The sequence below is a fragment of the Toxotes jaculatrix genome, chromosome 18 (genome assembly GCF_017976425.1).
Source record: "Toxotes jaculatrix isolate fToxJac2 chromosome 18, fToxJac2.pri, whole genome shotgun sequence".
NCBI lineage: Eukaryota > Metazoa > Chordata > Actinopteri > Toxotidae > Toxotes > Toxotes jaculatrix.
Window position 1 is genome coordinate 21332535 of NC_054411.1, and position 16336 is coordinate 21348870.

Sequence of the window (16336 nt, forward strand, 5' to 3'; positions counted from 1 at the left end):
ACAGAACTAACAACTAAAATGCTTAATAAGAAAGAAAACTGATTATTATTAATCTGAAATGATTGATTTTGTTTGTGCATAACCGAATGAAATGGTTTTCAGTTAGCAAAGGCAACAACTTTATCTTCTGTTCAGTTACAGTGTCACATTGACATGCAAAAAATCATGAAGTCATATGAAGTATCAACACTGCAGAGCTGTTTATAATGAAGTGATAAGCCACACAACGTACACACGTTATTGGCCCCTACTTTATCAGCCATTTTAAGTGTGTCCTGTACAAAGTGCTCTGCTCCTGCACTCTCACACCCTGGCTCAACAATCTGATTAACGATCAACACAAATGGGTTTTCGTGCTCTTTCAGTATTTTAGCTTTTAATGAGCTTCCGAAAGGACTCAAATGTACGTTTACATATCATGAACTCTGACATGCACAGTCATGCATTTCTCAGCTAGAAACAACTAACAACAGACCTTTCTAAGTTACATAAATCCAAGGTACATTTTCTAGGGTAAATCATTCCTGTCACTTCTACTGCTGTCTATAGTCTTTGGTCTACATCTGTCATCATTTTGTTACAACCCTTGTACAGCACAACTTTAAGTAAGCAGTAAAATAAAATACTGACAGTTTACTGATAATGTTGAAATTGGCAGAATTTGTGTGCTCTTTCAGTTTCAGTGTGTTCATCCTACCGATACCTGTACTGAATCTACTTTGATTTATAACCATCTTTGCACTGATGACCAGCAGCTTTTAGTGCTTCTGTAGCTAAGTTTTCTAGACCGTTAAAACCAAACATCACAATGTGTCCGTTGACAAAGTGCCAGAGCCAGATGTGGTCAGCAAGTGGTTTTGGATTTCTGGTAAGAACAGAAATGAACTGATGGGAGTGTCGAAGCTGTGCATATGTTCCTATCAAGGAGGATGCGCTCAAATATGCATTATTAGTTTTCCTGCAGCTCTTAAGCAAATAAAATGTAATTTTGTAAAGTATGAGGGTGTCACCTCATGATGGAAGGTATGGAACTAGAGCCAGGACCTGATCCTGATCTTAAACAGGAAGATTTCTTTCACATACAATTTTCCAGTAAATATGAATCTACTGGTGATCACATGACTCGCCAATGAAAAAACAACCCATTTTAGCTCAGAGCTGTAGTACCTACAGTACATTTATGAAAGCATGTGTGTGTGTTTCAGGTGCTTTGGCCCCATTCTGCACTGTTTTAGTGAAGGTTTCACAAAAGGAAACTTGCTTTCGGCCGTGTCTGCTTTCGTCTAGGCAGAAAAAGACATCTAAGTCAGGTACATCCCAACCAACAGGAAACATAAACACAATAAGGTACTCTGACATACAAAATAATGGAGCATGAACATTAGATCAGATCAGATCATCACTGAGCTCACAGAGACAGCATCACAGTCCAGGTGGGCTCACCTTGACCTGATGTTCTCTAACCTGGTGATCTCATGCCTACAAACAAGCCGGTAAAATTAACATCAATTACTACATAAGGTTTTTACAGTTAAGTAAAGGTTTGAGGACTGAAACACTTTCAAAAGGTCTTAAAACCAAAGAGGAGAAATGAGTTGACACTTAGTGCCACTGAATCTGGAGTAGGTTAGCAGATCAGGGACCTCAGGGGTTGTTTTGGACTCTGATCAGGTTAGAACAAAGCCAGGTTAGATTACTGTAATGCTCTCTTTGCTGGTTTATCCTAACAAACAGTAGTTTGCTTGTAATGCAATTTGCTATATGAATAAAACTGCCTTGCCATATACTGTGTAGTGGTCTGACACCTATCACACCACTGTTGTCTTTCAGTCCAGCTGCTTGAGCACCCATGCAGTTACTGTAAAGGAAACTGACCCTTGTCCTCTCAGATTTTGCCTGCAATCATGGAATAATGTTCAGCTTGATGAAGTTCAAAGCTCTTATGATCCCTGGTTTTCTTTTTTTTTAACCTCTGGTAAAGGGGCACTCCAACTACTTTACACCTGAAGTTCAGTTTACTTGTCATGCAGTCTGCTACTCATTCAGATGCACAATGCCTTGTGTGAATCAATTCATTCCTGTCAATTGAGATTCAGATTTTTAACAGAAAGCCTGCATCACCCTCCCAGCAGGGAGGCAGGGAGGATCTAATCAAAGGCACCATTATGTTGCATAATAGGGAATGTAGGCTACAGAGATCAAAAGTCAGGGTATCTCAGACTGTACTGCTTTGATTTTACCCTCTCTTTCTTTAACCTGACACGGAAGAGCAAAACAACGAACTCTACTACTTCCAATTTTGGTGTTTGTCATGGTCAAATTCACACATTTTGGGCCATTACTACCATCTGTATATGGTGTATGTGCACCATACACTGTGTGTTTGATTAAACGCACCTTTTTGTCTAAGGTGATCACAATATGACTTCAGATAAGAAAGGTCTTAAGCTAAGATTTTGACACAGTGCTCCTCAGTTGGGGGCCATTAGGTTATGTGATAATGCAGGAGCATCCTTCATGAGACTGTTGAGTCAAAACCAGCAACACTTGTAGTATAAAGTTTTAGTATTAAGAACAATTTTATTGTGATAACAGGCAGTGAACCGGGGCTCTTTTGAGGCCCCTGGTTGTGTGGGGCCCCAGGGTAGTTGCCCACTTTAACTGGTAACTGGTACTTAGCTGCAGTGGTGCAGCTAGAAAGTAGAAATCAGTAGGTTTATTACAATGACTTTACACTGGACTGAGAAAGTGACAGGTATTTAATGTTCAATCAACAAAGTGTTAACATGTATCATTAATACTAAAAAAAAAAAAAACCACAAATAAACAAAGACAATAATCATATGGATCTGTTAGTACATGCTGAGTATAAAACACAAGCGTGAGAAGCTGACACCGAGGTTCAGGATACAGAGAAGAGCAGAGAGGTAAGAAGACAGAAACACTCAGTGTCTGACATACAGTATGTGAATCAAAGTGAAATGTGACTGTTGGGGCGGTTGGTGTCACTGTCGATCATAAGTGGCTGCAGAGGGAAAATCATGTTTTGGAAAGCAGGTAAGTGAGCCATTACTTTGAAAAGACCAATTAACATTTTCGTCTGCTCTGTAGTTACACCGTTAAAAAAAAAAAAAAAGGGGATATGGAGTATGTCTATGCACCCATCGACCTACAGGTGGCAGTAACACACCAAAATGTGCAGCATTTTGCCAACAAAGGCAGAGAAGAAGACTTCAGGCTGCGAAACATAGATGGAATAATGCAGGTATTAAAATACTTAAGTTTTGGTGGGTAATACTGAATGTAAACACAACTTTTTTTTGTTTGTAAGAAAACTCCACAGGGTACCTTTAAGGAGTCTACTGATTTTCAGATTTTAATCTTCATTTATCCCTGGGCAGACAGCTGAGCACACTTTACCATCTTGACATTAACAATCATTTGAACATTTCAAACCCTACAGCAGTTACCCTCACACACGAGTAGCTGCAGGCCCTTTTCTCTCGTAAAATGAACGATGGCTGAATTCCATTTAGCTGCTTCAGTTCCCTGTCACACTGTCATGACTTACTGAGACACCTGAAAAGAACTGAGCCATTGTTAATGTTATTAGTATCACCTGTGATTTCCTACTCTGAGAAGTCAGGATTAATCATATTGTTGCACTGATGTGACACACATTTTTAGACTGATAACATTCTTGCAAATGATGGTGTGGCGGTGTTGGAGGGGGTGTCACAATTGCGGTAAATGTTTGGCATTTTAAACAACATTATAGGACACATGCCTTTTGTCTTTTTCTCTCAAGCTTCTCCTGGAGAAAGTCTCAAGTTCTCTTAAACTGTCAGTGGTTTTGTCTTTAGTCATGTCAGTTAGCTAGTTGCAACAGTAATAGAGTAATGAAGTTCTGCAAGACCTGAATCTTGCCCATACCTGCATCTTCAAGAACCTGACCTGTATTACCAAATTTATGACCCAAACCTGACCTGGGACCGATGCTATGTTTGTTATCTCATCTGTTACAGGCTAAGCTAATCGTCGGCACTGGCTATGATGTTTGCTTTCTCCCACTGGACTTTGCGTGAGACTTGCAACATGAGATGGGACACTACATGCAAATTGAGTAGCTGGTTACCTTACATACTGATGGCCTATTATAGTTCAACATCAGGACCCTGTTATTGTGGGCTTCACAGGCAGTATTGAGAAAAATACTATGATTGTACTAAGTTTAAGGTAATTAGTGCACAAAACGCATTAAGTTCTTTAATTTTGACAAAAGAAATTCTTTTCTTCTAATGTGGTAGCAAATGTTCAGTGGTTGGGTACAGGTCTGCCGCTGGAGGACTGGGTTCTACTGGTTCTGAAGTGGTTTAAACTGGACTTCTTTAAAGCCATCTGACTCAACATCACACTGTTTATGCAGTAAGGGGTGTCCCTGTCTAAAATAACTATGACAAAGCCGGTGAGTAAGCATGATGGCAAAACCAGGGCACAGATAGTCAAACTTGATACTTTATGTTTATCATCCAGCTCCAGCTGATCAGTGGTTACTAGCAGAGAACTGGCAACCACTGTGAATGTGAAATGCAGAGCAGAGAAAACATGTTTGAACAGCTTTTCTTGGATTAAAAAAAAAAATGTCTTTGTAACATCTGAAGAGCAAAATACAAACACTGAAGAAGAGAGGTCATTAAATGAATATCATGCAAATGGTCACTCCAGCACAATTAATGAAAAAGAGTCCTCAGTTAATACTTAACTCTCTGTAAACTAACGATGGCAGGCAGAAAACATGTGGCCATTACATAAAATAAAGCACGACTCCAAACATTACAGAATATTACTGAGCTGACCGAACATTATGGAGGAGGAAGCTGTCAGTGCTGGGTAATGAAGTGATAGTGAAAAAGTAACACTCACACTAATGTGGATAAATCGGAAAATGATCCACCACTTTCCACTGGGTGAAGGACTGAGCAAGATCTGCATCATGAGGTCAGCTGACTTCGTTCATTCTATCTGTGCCACTCTAGAACATTTTTGGGTGTATTCTTTAAAAACTTCAATCATGTTTTTGTTGTTTTGGCACAATCTTAAAACAAAACAAAACAAACAAACAAACAAACAAACAAACAAACAAAAAAACAAACAGCATCTTAAACCTTCAACACGCAACCAGCTTCTTCTTCGTTTTATCCAAGTGTGGACATGGAGCCCTGAATGGAAAAAGGAGGCTTGCAAATGCCGAAACTCAGGGTGAATGATACAGTACGCCGTGTTCTCCAAAACCCTACAGTCTAATCCTTTAGTTTCTATTCCCTACAATCAGTTGCATCTGCCATTAACTCAGCTCAAAATTCATAAAGGCAGCCATCTTTTCATAAGAAGCCACTTAAACCAAACCTGCCAATCATCCACCTCTTCACAGCACGTGGGACGACTTGATTATTTCAAGGTTTGAGTACTTCAGATCAGAAACTAGAGTGGAGTACTCTTAAAAACATAGTAACAGCCTCCACTCTCTTCGGCTTTCAGACCTTCCACCAGACATTAAGGCCTGGCTGCAAGCATCTGATGTTTAAGGTCTGGGCTGTCCACATATGTCTGATAGCACTGGGAGACTTTATGTTTTTGTTTCCTCTCATTTTGCCATGTTGTACTGCCTGCTCTCCCTATATATGTCACCAGTCCTTCCTTCCAGAAAAAAAAAATATATATGAGCTCACATTCAAAAATATATTCATATTTTATGCATTTCTTACGTCTTGTGTAAAACTCAAATAGAATTTCTTATTTTAAAACAATCCACTAGTTTGGTCCCATAATGAAAAAAGGAAAAAAACAATAAAAAAAATTTTTTTTTAACATGGTGAAAATAGTACCCCCCCCTCCCCCTCACTCCCCCATCGCTCATTCTAACTGGATGAGGAGCATCGGTGTTGATGCTGCAGAGATCAGAGGTGGCTGTCTGATTCACATTTGTCAGCAGTTCCATTCTCCAGCGGCCGGACGGACAGTCCCAGTTCGCTGAAGTTCACGTTGCACTCGTTGAGCCGTTGTACGCGGTAGGTCTCGTAGTGGATGTTGTGCGTCACGTCTTTCAGGTCCTGCAGGTGAGACCTTTGTGAAAAACACAAACAGAAAGAGTCAAAGAACTTGATATTTATTTTTGTTGCTCTCTGGTTAATGTCATTCAAAACCAGTTCATGAAAGTTCCTGTGGACCAGGTGAGTTTAATAAAACCTGATTCTCCTGGTGTTATGTCTTGCAGTGTGTCTACACAGGAGACATTTCAGTCGTCTGTCTTTGCCTTCGTCTGATGCATTTTACTCGAGCTATTTGCAACTAAATGTGTGTTTTGTATGCTTCAGGTCTGTTTTCTATGAAGCCCCACTAAAGTCAGCGGAGAAAAACAATAGAGCCAAGAGGAAATCTGTACTCTTGGTTAACAAATCCATGTGCACAGTTTGGATTTGTATTCCGTGTCCACAAATTTGCAAATTAATTCTTTCTTCATGTATTGGAGTGAAAAGCACAGTAAATACAATGGCAGCTGTGAAACTGAAGTACAATATACCTTTAAGTTGCTCTTAGATAAACTGAACTTTACTTATAGAGCACAGGAAAATACTCCATTCCTTGTTCTCTGTGGAAAGAAGTCGTTTTCAAATCTGTGCTCATGGTTTTTACAAATCTAAGCACACAGGCTGCAAACCGGTGCACATGAATTACGACTCAGAGAGCTGGGAACTGTGTGTCCAGATTTGTAAACCTACTGTACAGATCTACACTCAGCTGACCCTGTGGTGGCCCTGTAGTTTTTTTCTACTGTAACCATGGTGATGGTGTCTTGGGAGTCCTGTACTCCATACTGTGTCTGAACGGTGTCACTGATGGTCTGTGTAATCCTGATGTCCCCAAACCAGACACTGTGCAAACCTCGGCTATGGCTCAATTCTGTCCATGAAAATCATAAACAGAAATGGTAACAAGGCACAACCCTGGTGGAGCTGGAACTCTCACTCTGGCTTTTACGAGGACCATTGTCCTGCAGCACACCCCACAGGACACCCTGACCAGCACAGCCATCAGCCCCTCTCCCAGCACTCTTGTTTTATAGAACAATTGTTTCTATAAGCACCTGATCTGAAATGGCCACACTGGAAGGTGGAGTGAATGGCCAGCCGTCATACAGAGGGTGGCGACGTGATGTTGTTTTTGAATATGGACATTAGACTGTGCACAGTCTTTCCTGGAAGACAGAACTTGGGTGTTCTCAAGAATAAAAATGTTAACCAGAGCTGAAGGTTTCTTTGTTGCTTACAGGAGTTTGTAGGATTCTTCCCTCTAAGTTCATTAAATACCTGAAGTTGTCATACAGCAGAGGGACCAATATAAGTCTGTTTTTGTTGTTGTAATGCTCATTTTGGCCACTAGAGGCTGAATAGCACCACTACCTGAGTCTTTATAGGACTAAAAGCAATCATGTTTTGTTCCAGGTGATTTTGAATTTCTCCTTACACTCTGAACTAAAGCTGTATGTACTGTGTGTTAGGAAGTTGTGTAACATTACTGTCAGCTCTTTCTTTGAGTAAGAAATGTATTTTAATTGAAGTCTTTTCACCAGAAAGGCTGTAGGCAGAAGGTGATAACATAAAGAGCAAGAAAGCCCAGATAATGAACCCCCTTCTTCTCTCTCTCCCCCTGAACACAGCCTCAGAGTGCTTTAAGCAAAAAAAAAAAAAAAAAAAAGACAAATTGTCCAATCACATGGCTATTTCTACCTGAGTGGCCATCATCGAATATAAAACCCAGATAACTCTGTCTTGGCTTTGTTCTTTGTCAACACATTGAATCACGCAAACTGGGACACACAACTTCACATACACTGTCACAAGCATGTGTGTCCATGTGTCTGTGTGTGTGTCTACTAACACCTCAATGATTTTAACAGAGATTCTTGTGGAAACACTATGACATACAAAACAAAGTTCATTAAAAGGTTGGTATAAAATGACTATTTAACATAATGTTTTAACCACAATAACACTGTTTGAAGACATAAATGTGTATGATGGATCAATTTAATAATGATTTTCATATAATGATTTTCTGCATCCCATCTCTTTCTATGATGAATCAAGCATAGCAATCGCTGTAACACTCACCTGATGAGCAGATCTCTCAGGTTGGCAAACTCACAGTGTGCCACATTTTCAACTGTGGAAAGAGAAAAAGATTTATTCTGGGGTAGTAAGTAAACTGGTTAGAGTGATAATAACTGGAGCTTGGACTAATCAGTTTTACAGATGCAGTGGAGGCGTGTGTCTGCATAGAGCCATGAAGGTAAACTGACACATTATGTCTTTTTAGAGACAAAAACTTCACATCTCTACTTTCATCAGTCTTATATAAATGAAAGGCTAAGCTTCATTTATATCCGTTAATGAATGGGACATGTGTAGGGTTATCAGGATCAGCAATGTAAGGCAACACAGAGTACATCCAAGATAAGACGCTTGAATTTGCAAACCTCTTTTTCTTTCCGTTTCTGTCCAGACTACAACAAAATGGAAGATTTTTCCACAACAGCCTCCAGAGTGTGTAAATCCTAAACCACCAGTTTGGTGTTTAGTTATAGAGTTGGGGGGCTGTGTGACAGCGAAAGCAAGACAGTGTTTAGTTGCCTCTAACTGGCCGAGTGCATTGCTGTCTGAGCAGACAGCAATGCACTCGGCACGACACTACAGCAAAGTTAAGAAGAAAACCTTCTGTCATCTAACTTTGTTTAAACGGTGCAGTTTAACACCAATATATTGACCTTGACCCCACCTCCCACCCTGTGATACAGCACAGCTGCTCTCATTAACCTGTGTTTATGTTGATTTTGAGAGACAATGTCCCAGACAAGATGTTATCTGCCTGTGTCTCTCTCCTGACCAGATGTTATGCTGTGATGCAGCTTTATTATTTAATTGAAAAGAGTTATTTGATAGTGTTCAGGTATCTCACTATGGCTCTGCTTACGCAACATGGAAACACAGGGGCCACTGCTGGTTTCACACCTACATCATTGTTACTGAGGCAGGAAATGACATGACAGCAGGTAAACATCACTGCTGCAGGTACAGATACCAAAGCTGCTGTTTACACAATAGTGATTCTAATCCCTTTGGCTGTGGTAAAACTGGATGTCTGACTCCAGTAAGAAGTGAAAGTGTTTTGGAAGTAACAATGGTTCACAAAGAAAACAGTCCAATAGATGAAGATACATTCTCCAGGGTCAGAAAAAAAGAACACTTTTGAGCAGAAGAAGCGGTTTCAGGTTGTACCGGAGCAGCTGCTGTACCTGTTAAAAACCTTTTCTGCACCTACTCATCTGCTCGGGCCAAAAAAATGACATCACAGAGTGAATGAAGTCACACGGATGTTAAACCCATGTCTTACCTTCGATGATTCCCCACTTTGTTTTACGGCCCAGCACCTTGTTTCCATTCACCTGGTGCTCCTTGTCAGTTCCCACCACAGCAAAGGGAATGCTTTCCTGGACACACAACACAAGTCTGTCTCAGTCAGGCTTATTCAAAGAATCATTTGTTCACTATCACATGGGAAATCTATAGTATCTCTAACCCTAAACAGTTAAAACAATTAGCTTATACAGTATTAACATTGCGTATTATAATGCAACAAACAGTCACATTACATGTGATGCTCAGTTGAAGTATTTACTAATTTACTTAGATTATTTATAGGATTTTTCCTGACTCATTTTTATAAATGTCCACGTAAACAAAAATAGTTTCCTTATTCAGGTTTTAGAACAGGAATCATGTGACACCAATATATTGACCTTGACCCCACCTCCCACCCTGTGCATTGTCTATGTATCCTGTTGCCTGTTGAGTAAAGTGGACATGCATACTCAGCAGGCTGGGATCAGGATTATTGTGAGCATAATATAAACTAAAATAATCATACTGAAAGAATACATATTGAAACCAGGTTTTGACACAGTGTCCCTCTACGAGACAGGGCCACAAGATAAACTGGTGAATCATAATAGGAAGTGTGACCCTTAACAAACCAAATACCATTGCTCTTTAAAAAATGTTTCTATTGGTGCATCATACTGACGAACAAAAAAAAAACAAACAAAAAAAAAAACAACAACCTTGGTGTAACTTCACTGTTCGTCAGAGATTTCAGTTTCACACAATCTATCTCTTGTTTAATTTAAAGGAATAAAAGACAAAAGTAATCTAAACAACAGATGTGGAGACATTACCCTGATCCTGTCGTTGAGGATGTGATCCTCTGGATCCTCGTCGTACTCTTTCTGGGGGTAAACACGAATCCCATTGGCTGCCAAGTCTTGCCTTATCTGTCAAAAGGTCAAAGGTTAAAACAAAGGTCAGACACAGTCAGAGTGATGATACCACTGATGTGATTGGCTGAGAGAATATTTATTCACCACAGGCTCCAATTTATATTCAATCTTCACCCAGGCCTTTTGCACATGATGCACCTGCATAAACTAAAATATCTGGTGCACTTGCCGAAGACCTACCACTCTGCACTTATTGTAGTATTTGCGCAATTAAAAGTAGAGTCTTATATCTTAAAACAGGAAATATGAGGGCTGAACACATGCATGGTGTGAGATGGTGATTTATTCTGTTCATGTTGCCCTATCAGAACATCATCTGGAGGAAGAAGAACATGGAAGAAAACAAGCTTTAGCTTATGCATGTGTATGTGTGTTCCCTCACCCTCTCTTTGAACTCCTGTCTTTCCTCAATGGTGAGTGTGTCGGCTTTGGCGATGACAGGTACGATGCTCACTATCTTCCCCAACCTTTTCATGAACTCAACATCGATGGGGCGTAACCTGGAAACACAGACAGATTTCTGGTCAGTTTGGACAATTTGGACAACATATTATTGATCAATCTCTTCCAATGTGATTACTGATGTGTATAAATAGGAATAAAACGAGGAATCTGAAAACAAAATGATTCCAACTTTACGGGCAACAGTGTACTTGGACTTCAGTTCAGAGACATCCACTGACAATGATACTGAAAATCATTTCAAATTCCATCCATCCTGCAAATTCTATCTTAGACCATCCACTTGGATTAAAGTGTGTCAGACAAATTCTGATCATGAGGACATGGAGATGGAGAAACCTGGATTGGCTATAACAAACACCATGCTCAAGCATGTTCATATAAATGATCATTCAGGTGAAGAGAGGAGCATAGCTGTCGACTGATGAGTTAGATCATGGGAGGCTGCAGGATGTACCCGGTAAACCCAAATGTGTAGTGAGGGAGAGCTCTGAACATCTGGCTCAGGCCTCCTGTCCGTGGGGTCTTCAACTCCCACCCCCAGAAGAACTTTGCACTCATCCCGGTGGAGGCTGGGGATATGGAATCCAAGTGGGCCATGTTCAAGGTCTCCATGGATTGTGGATCTGTGAATTTGGCTATCAGGAGCTCTGGTAAGAAGGTCATCGGTGCTTATTGTGGCGGCACCCCACAAGCTGAAGAGGGAGGTCTTCCTGGTCTGGCTGGCCCAAGGGTTTTCTGAAGCAGCAGACAGAGTTTGGGGACACCATGGAGAAGGACTTTTGGTTGGTCTCTAGGAGGTTCTGGCAAGTCATCGGGTGTCTCAGATGGGGAGAGCAGGGCTTGGACTTGGGATATTGTTGGCGGTGGAAAGAAGACTCTGAGGAACTCTTCAGCCTGATAATCGTGTCCTCAACACGATAAACATGTCCTTTGAGGCCCAGGGGCAGACCCAGAACATGCTGGACAGATTATATATCTCGTCTGGCCTGGGAACGCCTCAGGATCTTGAAAATGTTGCTAGGAAGAGGGACATCTGGGTCGCCTTGCTCAACCTGCTGCCACCGCAACACGAACCCAGATAAGCTTCAGAAAATGGATGGAAGGGTGTGTACTTGACATATAGAAACCTTTAAAAGATGTGTTTAATGTAGATTTACTGTCTGGTGAAAGGTTTTAAGTGCTATGATCATTCAGCATGGTTTGGGAATGAAATATGTGGCTGACTATAAAGTGCAACACGCTTTTTTGGAAAGAAAAAAAAAACATGTCAGTGAAGAAGCGTGATGCTGCACCCATCAGCGACTGGGTTCTGACCTGTGTCCAGTGGCAGGGAGGAAGTAGATGCAGCAGTGGACTCTGCTGTCGGGTATTCTCCTCTTGCGGTTCACATGCAGCTCCTCTCTCAGGTATTTCTCATACTGCTCATTGACGTACTTCACTATGGGGTCCCAGCTAGAGAGAGGAACAGTAGATTCATTGACAGAAGAGTCATTGAGTGACTGGAATGCTTACTTACCTACTAAAAATCTCAAGAGAGATCCATCTCCGAACCTTTTGACCCAAACGTGAAACCACAACCAGGAGAACAGTGCTAGCTACACTGAGGTATTTCACTTATACACAGTACAAGGTCACATTTTTTCAGAGAAATTGATCTCAATCGATTGAGTCAAGATTTTTACATTATCAGTTAAAAATCAAGAATATCTAAGCTGAAGCAGAAGGTGAGGAAGAAGCCTAGCTTCATTTTATATGGCCATATTGAATATTGTTAGTGGGATACATTCATTGCTGGTTCCAGCCTCTTTATGGAATTTGCTGACAGTAAGAATAATATAAGGAAATCACTAAACTCTTTTAAATCAGTGTCAGGCTGAATTGTTGGTAAATGTGAAGAAAATGATATACGAGGCATCTAAAATTTATTTTCATATGGTCCTTTTGTTGAGGAAAGTACAGGACAATAATCCTACAGATGAGACAACCAAGGAGACGAGAAGTCCAGTTCAGTTATACAGTTATCCGTAAATACGATATCAGTCAAGTTCAGGAAAGCACCATCTCTTTCTTGGCCTTTATTCATTTGTCCTTTCTTGTTTCCACTCACCAGTTTTCGTTGTTGATCTGGTCTCCAAATCCTGGAGTGTCGATCACTGTCAGCTTCATTTTCACCCCTTTCTCCTCAATCACTAGACAGACAAGGACAAGGGAGGGGTTACATGCATGGTTCTTTACCAGAGAATCCAGTAAATCCTCATATTGATGTGTCAAATCTGCAGTCTGTATGCAACCATTATAGAAAATGAAATCACAGTTCAAGTACATGTGAATTATGTCCTGATTTTCCTGATTTTAGCTGGTTTCTAATGAAAATGAGACATAGATGGCTTTTTTCATTGATATTAACACAATGGCAGAGTCAGAATGAGGTAAAAAAGCCCATACTACACCTTACAGAAAATACATCACAGATTATGAGAATATCTTTTTATATCAAGGCAACAAGACACAAAGAAACAATAAGAGGAAGAGGAGTAATTTAATGGGTATTCAAATTCAAAAGAGAAGTCTAGATTTTTGCATGGAAAGACACTATACAACATACACGGATTTCAAAAAGTCTTTTTCTTTAGTCATGTGCCAGTGTCTTACACCAACTGCATAACACTGCTGAGTAGTAGCAGGTGATGTGCAGTGAGTGGGAAGTGGAACCAGGTTGGCTTATCAGCATTCTCCTGCAGGTTCAGTTTGGTACTGCATGTACTGTGGAACCACACACTAAAGTTGGGTTCCAGCAGTCTGCAGTATAGATGAGCATTAGGACTGGCTGTGCGAAATACTAAATTCTTATATAAGTGTTGTAAAACTAACATGAGTGCATTTGTGTGATGATGAGATCAAAGTGATCCCTCCATTGAGTCAGGTCAGTATAATGCGTGCTGTCACGTGTAGGCCACATGTGAATGTTTGAGGAAAGTCGAGCAGCGAAGTAAAGACTATCATTTGAGTCCACTGCTGCTGTTGAGTAAGCACAGAAGAATCCCCTCTGAGCGGAAGCATGAGCTCAAACATCTGGAACCTGATAATTACGATTTTCACTAACCTGCAATAAAGTCCCCCTCTGTAGGTGCCAAGACCATTCAGCCAGTCAACAGAACAGTATAGAAACTGGCTTCACTGGTTTGCATCCCTTCAACCAGAGGTCTAGCTATCTAATCTTTCCAGTACATCCAGTCTCATCATAATGGACTTACTGATTAGTGTGCACCAATGAACACTAGGCTGCGACTGGTTCAGTTTTTATGGAAAATGAGAGAGGGAAAGAGAGAGATGGACTATTAAATTGTAAATGAATGTATGGTATTGATTTTCTGATCAATATTAATAGCACTTGGAAAGATAGAAACTTAGAAAATAAAACAAAGAAACAACACAAATGATAATCAAGATAAAAATTAATTTTCTTAAACAAACTAGTTGAAATGGATGAGAGAACAGTTTGTTGGCAGATGCGGAAGAAGATTATGCCACGATGCACACACACAAACACAAACACACACACACACACACACAAAAAAACCCCCACCTTTTATCAGGTTTCTGATGGGCTTTACAGTTGCTAGAGGGTCAAAGTTGTGCAACTGCTTTCCCTATCCCATGCATTTTATTGCCAGTGAGAAGTTAGTCACTGTAGATTTCTGACTCCAGATTTCAAACTTTGGGGACTTTGGTTTCCAAGATAAGGATTTTCACAGAGACAAGAACTTGGTAGCCAGGGGCCATGAGACTAAACGTGTTTCGGTTTGTCCCTGAAGCAGTGGCAGTAAATGCAAAAACTCTCTGCAAAGGTCTGAGTGAGAGGTGTGACTGAGAAGGCTGAGGGGGACAATGGTAAATGGTGATTATCTTTCCTAAGAAATTAATGAGAGTAACCCTATACTGTATAGAATATAGCAGAATGACATTATAGTGTTTGACCTGTAGTAAAGAGCTAAATGTCAGCTGTAGTCCATGCAGGATTACACATTTAAAGAGAAAAACACATCAGAGATCCGGTTTCATTCTGACAGTCTTGTCATGCGGGGGCGAGCCTCACTTCCTCATGTCCTCATCACACCACCTTGACTTCATGAACATTGCTCCCTGAAGAGAAGTAACAGACCTGACAATTCAGCACTGTGGTTCAGAGCAGACATCCCTCCTGATGATTCTGAAATGCCCCTTTGACCTTTTTGTTAGTCTGAGGTCTGGATCCACCACTGAACAACAAATCTAAACCAGTGTCCAGATTTCCACGTAATTAGCTCTGGATCTTTATTGACATTTAAACGTCTGTCTCTGACCGAGCCTTTGTGTAGCTTCACCAACTGACCTGAACTTTGCTGAGCACATCTGTTCCCCAGAGAGATGATTTTATTTTGATGACATTGTGACCTTTCCTCTCGCTCCGGTCAGGCTTTGAGGAGGGCAGAATCATCAATATGTTGTTTGTCCTCTTCAACACTTTTAGGCATCGCTAACTTTTAACCCATTACAAAATGATATTCCTGTCACTCTCACTAATCCTTTGGAGAGTACAAAGAACATAGAGGATGTGATGGGAAGAAACCTGCACTCTGCTTCTGAATCATGCCCATATTTAGCCTTTTCACTGTGAAGCAGGCCTCTTCAACAGCACACTCCAATGGTTACATTTATTTAAGACCAGAAATTTTCATGTCATTCTAGAGCGTGCAGAGTAGAGAAATGAATTTAGAATTCAGTGTGTGTGTGTGTGTGTGTGTGTGTGTGTCTTGTAGGTCTATCTTTGTCAAGACCAATCTCCCAATCTCAGTATAGACCTTTCGAGGGAGGACATTTTGGTCGGTCCTAACAACTTTAAAGAACTCCTTGAGGGTTAAGACTTGGTTTTAGGGTTAAGTTTAGAATTGGGTTCAGGTTAGGTTTAGGATATGGGTTAGGAATTCAGTTCGGATTTTGTCAATGAGTGTCCTCACAAAGGTAAAAGTACAAGTACCTTTATGTTTGGAAAGACTAGTTTGAGTCATAAACCTTATGCTGTGGGGACATTTTGGACATTCAAAGACCTGTTTGAGAGTCCAGTTGACAGCCATGCTAGCCACTCTATGAGGTTATACCTAGACACAGTGGTGCTTTGGGCTAAACACTAATACTAGCCTTCACAAACAACAATGATAAACTGCTGTTCAACAGGAAATGTTGACTGTACTCTTATTCTTAGCTTAGCATGCTAACATCGCTAATCTCTGTTATGATTTGGTAATATTTTAGTGCAGTCTGTTTCACTTGTTGCACCACCAATGTGATATCAAAGGACATCAACACTATATTAGCATCGAACAGGACCCTGCCAGCATCCACCACATGTGGTCTTTGACTGTATTGCCCATAATGACTTAATACACCTGGAGATACAGAAATGAAGGCTGATGAATTGCAAGCCTGTTTCACTTCTGA

General features: G+C 40.6%; 1 protein-coding gene across 2 annotated transcripts in view; it reads right to left on the bottom strand.

Moving 5' to 3' along the window:
* Positions 1 to 2587: 2587 nt before the first annotated feature.
* sept12 (septin 12) overlaps positions 2588 to 16336 on the bottom strand; it is a 62494-nt gene continuing 48745 nt past the window's right edge. Inside the window, exons 5-11 of one of the 2 annotated variants that reach the window (XM_041062584.1) lie at positions 12966 to 13047; positions 12173 to 12310; positions 10776 to 10893; positions 10292 to 10387; positions 9451 to 9547; positions 8172 to 8223; positions 2588 to 6123 (exon numbers count right to left, since the gene is read on the bottom strand). In XM_041062584.1, coding sequence (XP_040918518.1) covers positions 5958 to 6123; positions 8172 to 8223; positions 9451 to 9547; positions 10292 to 10387; positions 10776 to 10893; positions 12173 to 12310; positions 12966 to 13047 — 749 coding nt within the window. In that variant the 3' untranslated portion in view covers positions 2588 to 5957. The remainder of the gene's footprint in view (positions 6124 to 8171; positions 8224 to 9450; positions 9548 to 10291; positions 10388 to 10775; positions 10894 to 12172; positions 12311 to 12965; positions 13048 to 16336) is intronic. The other variant, XM_041062585.1, reaches the window with a different exon arrangement.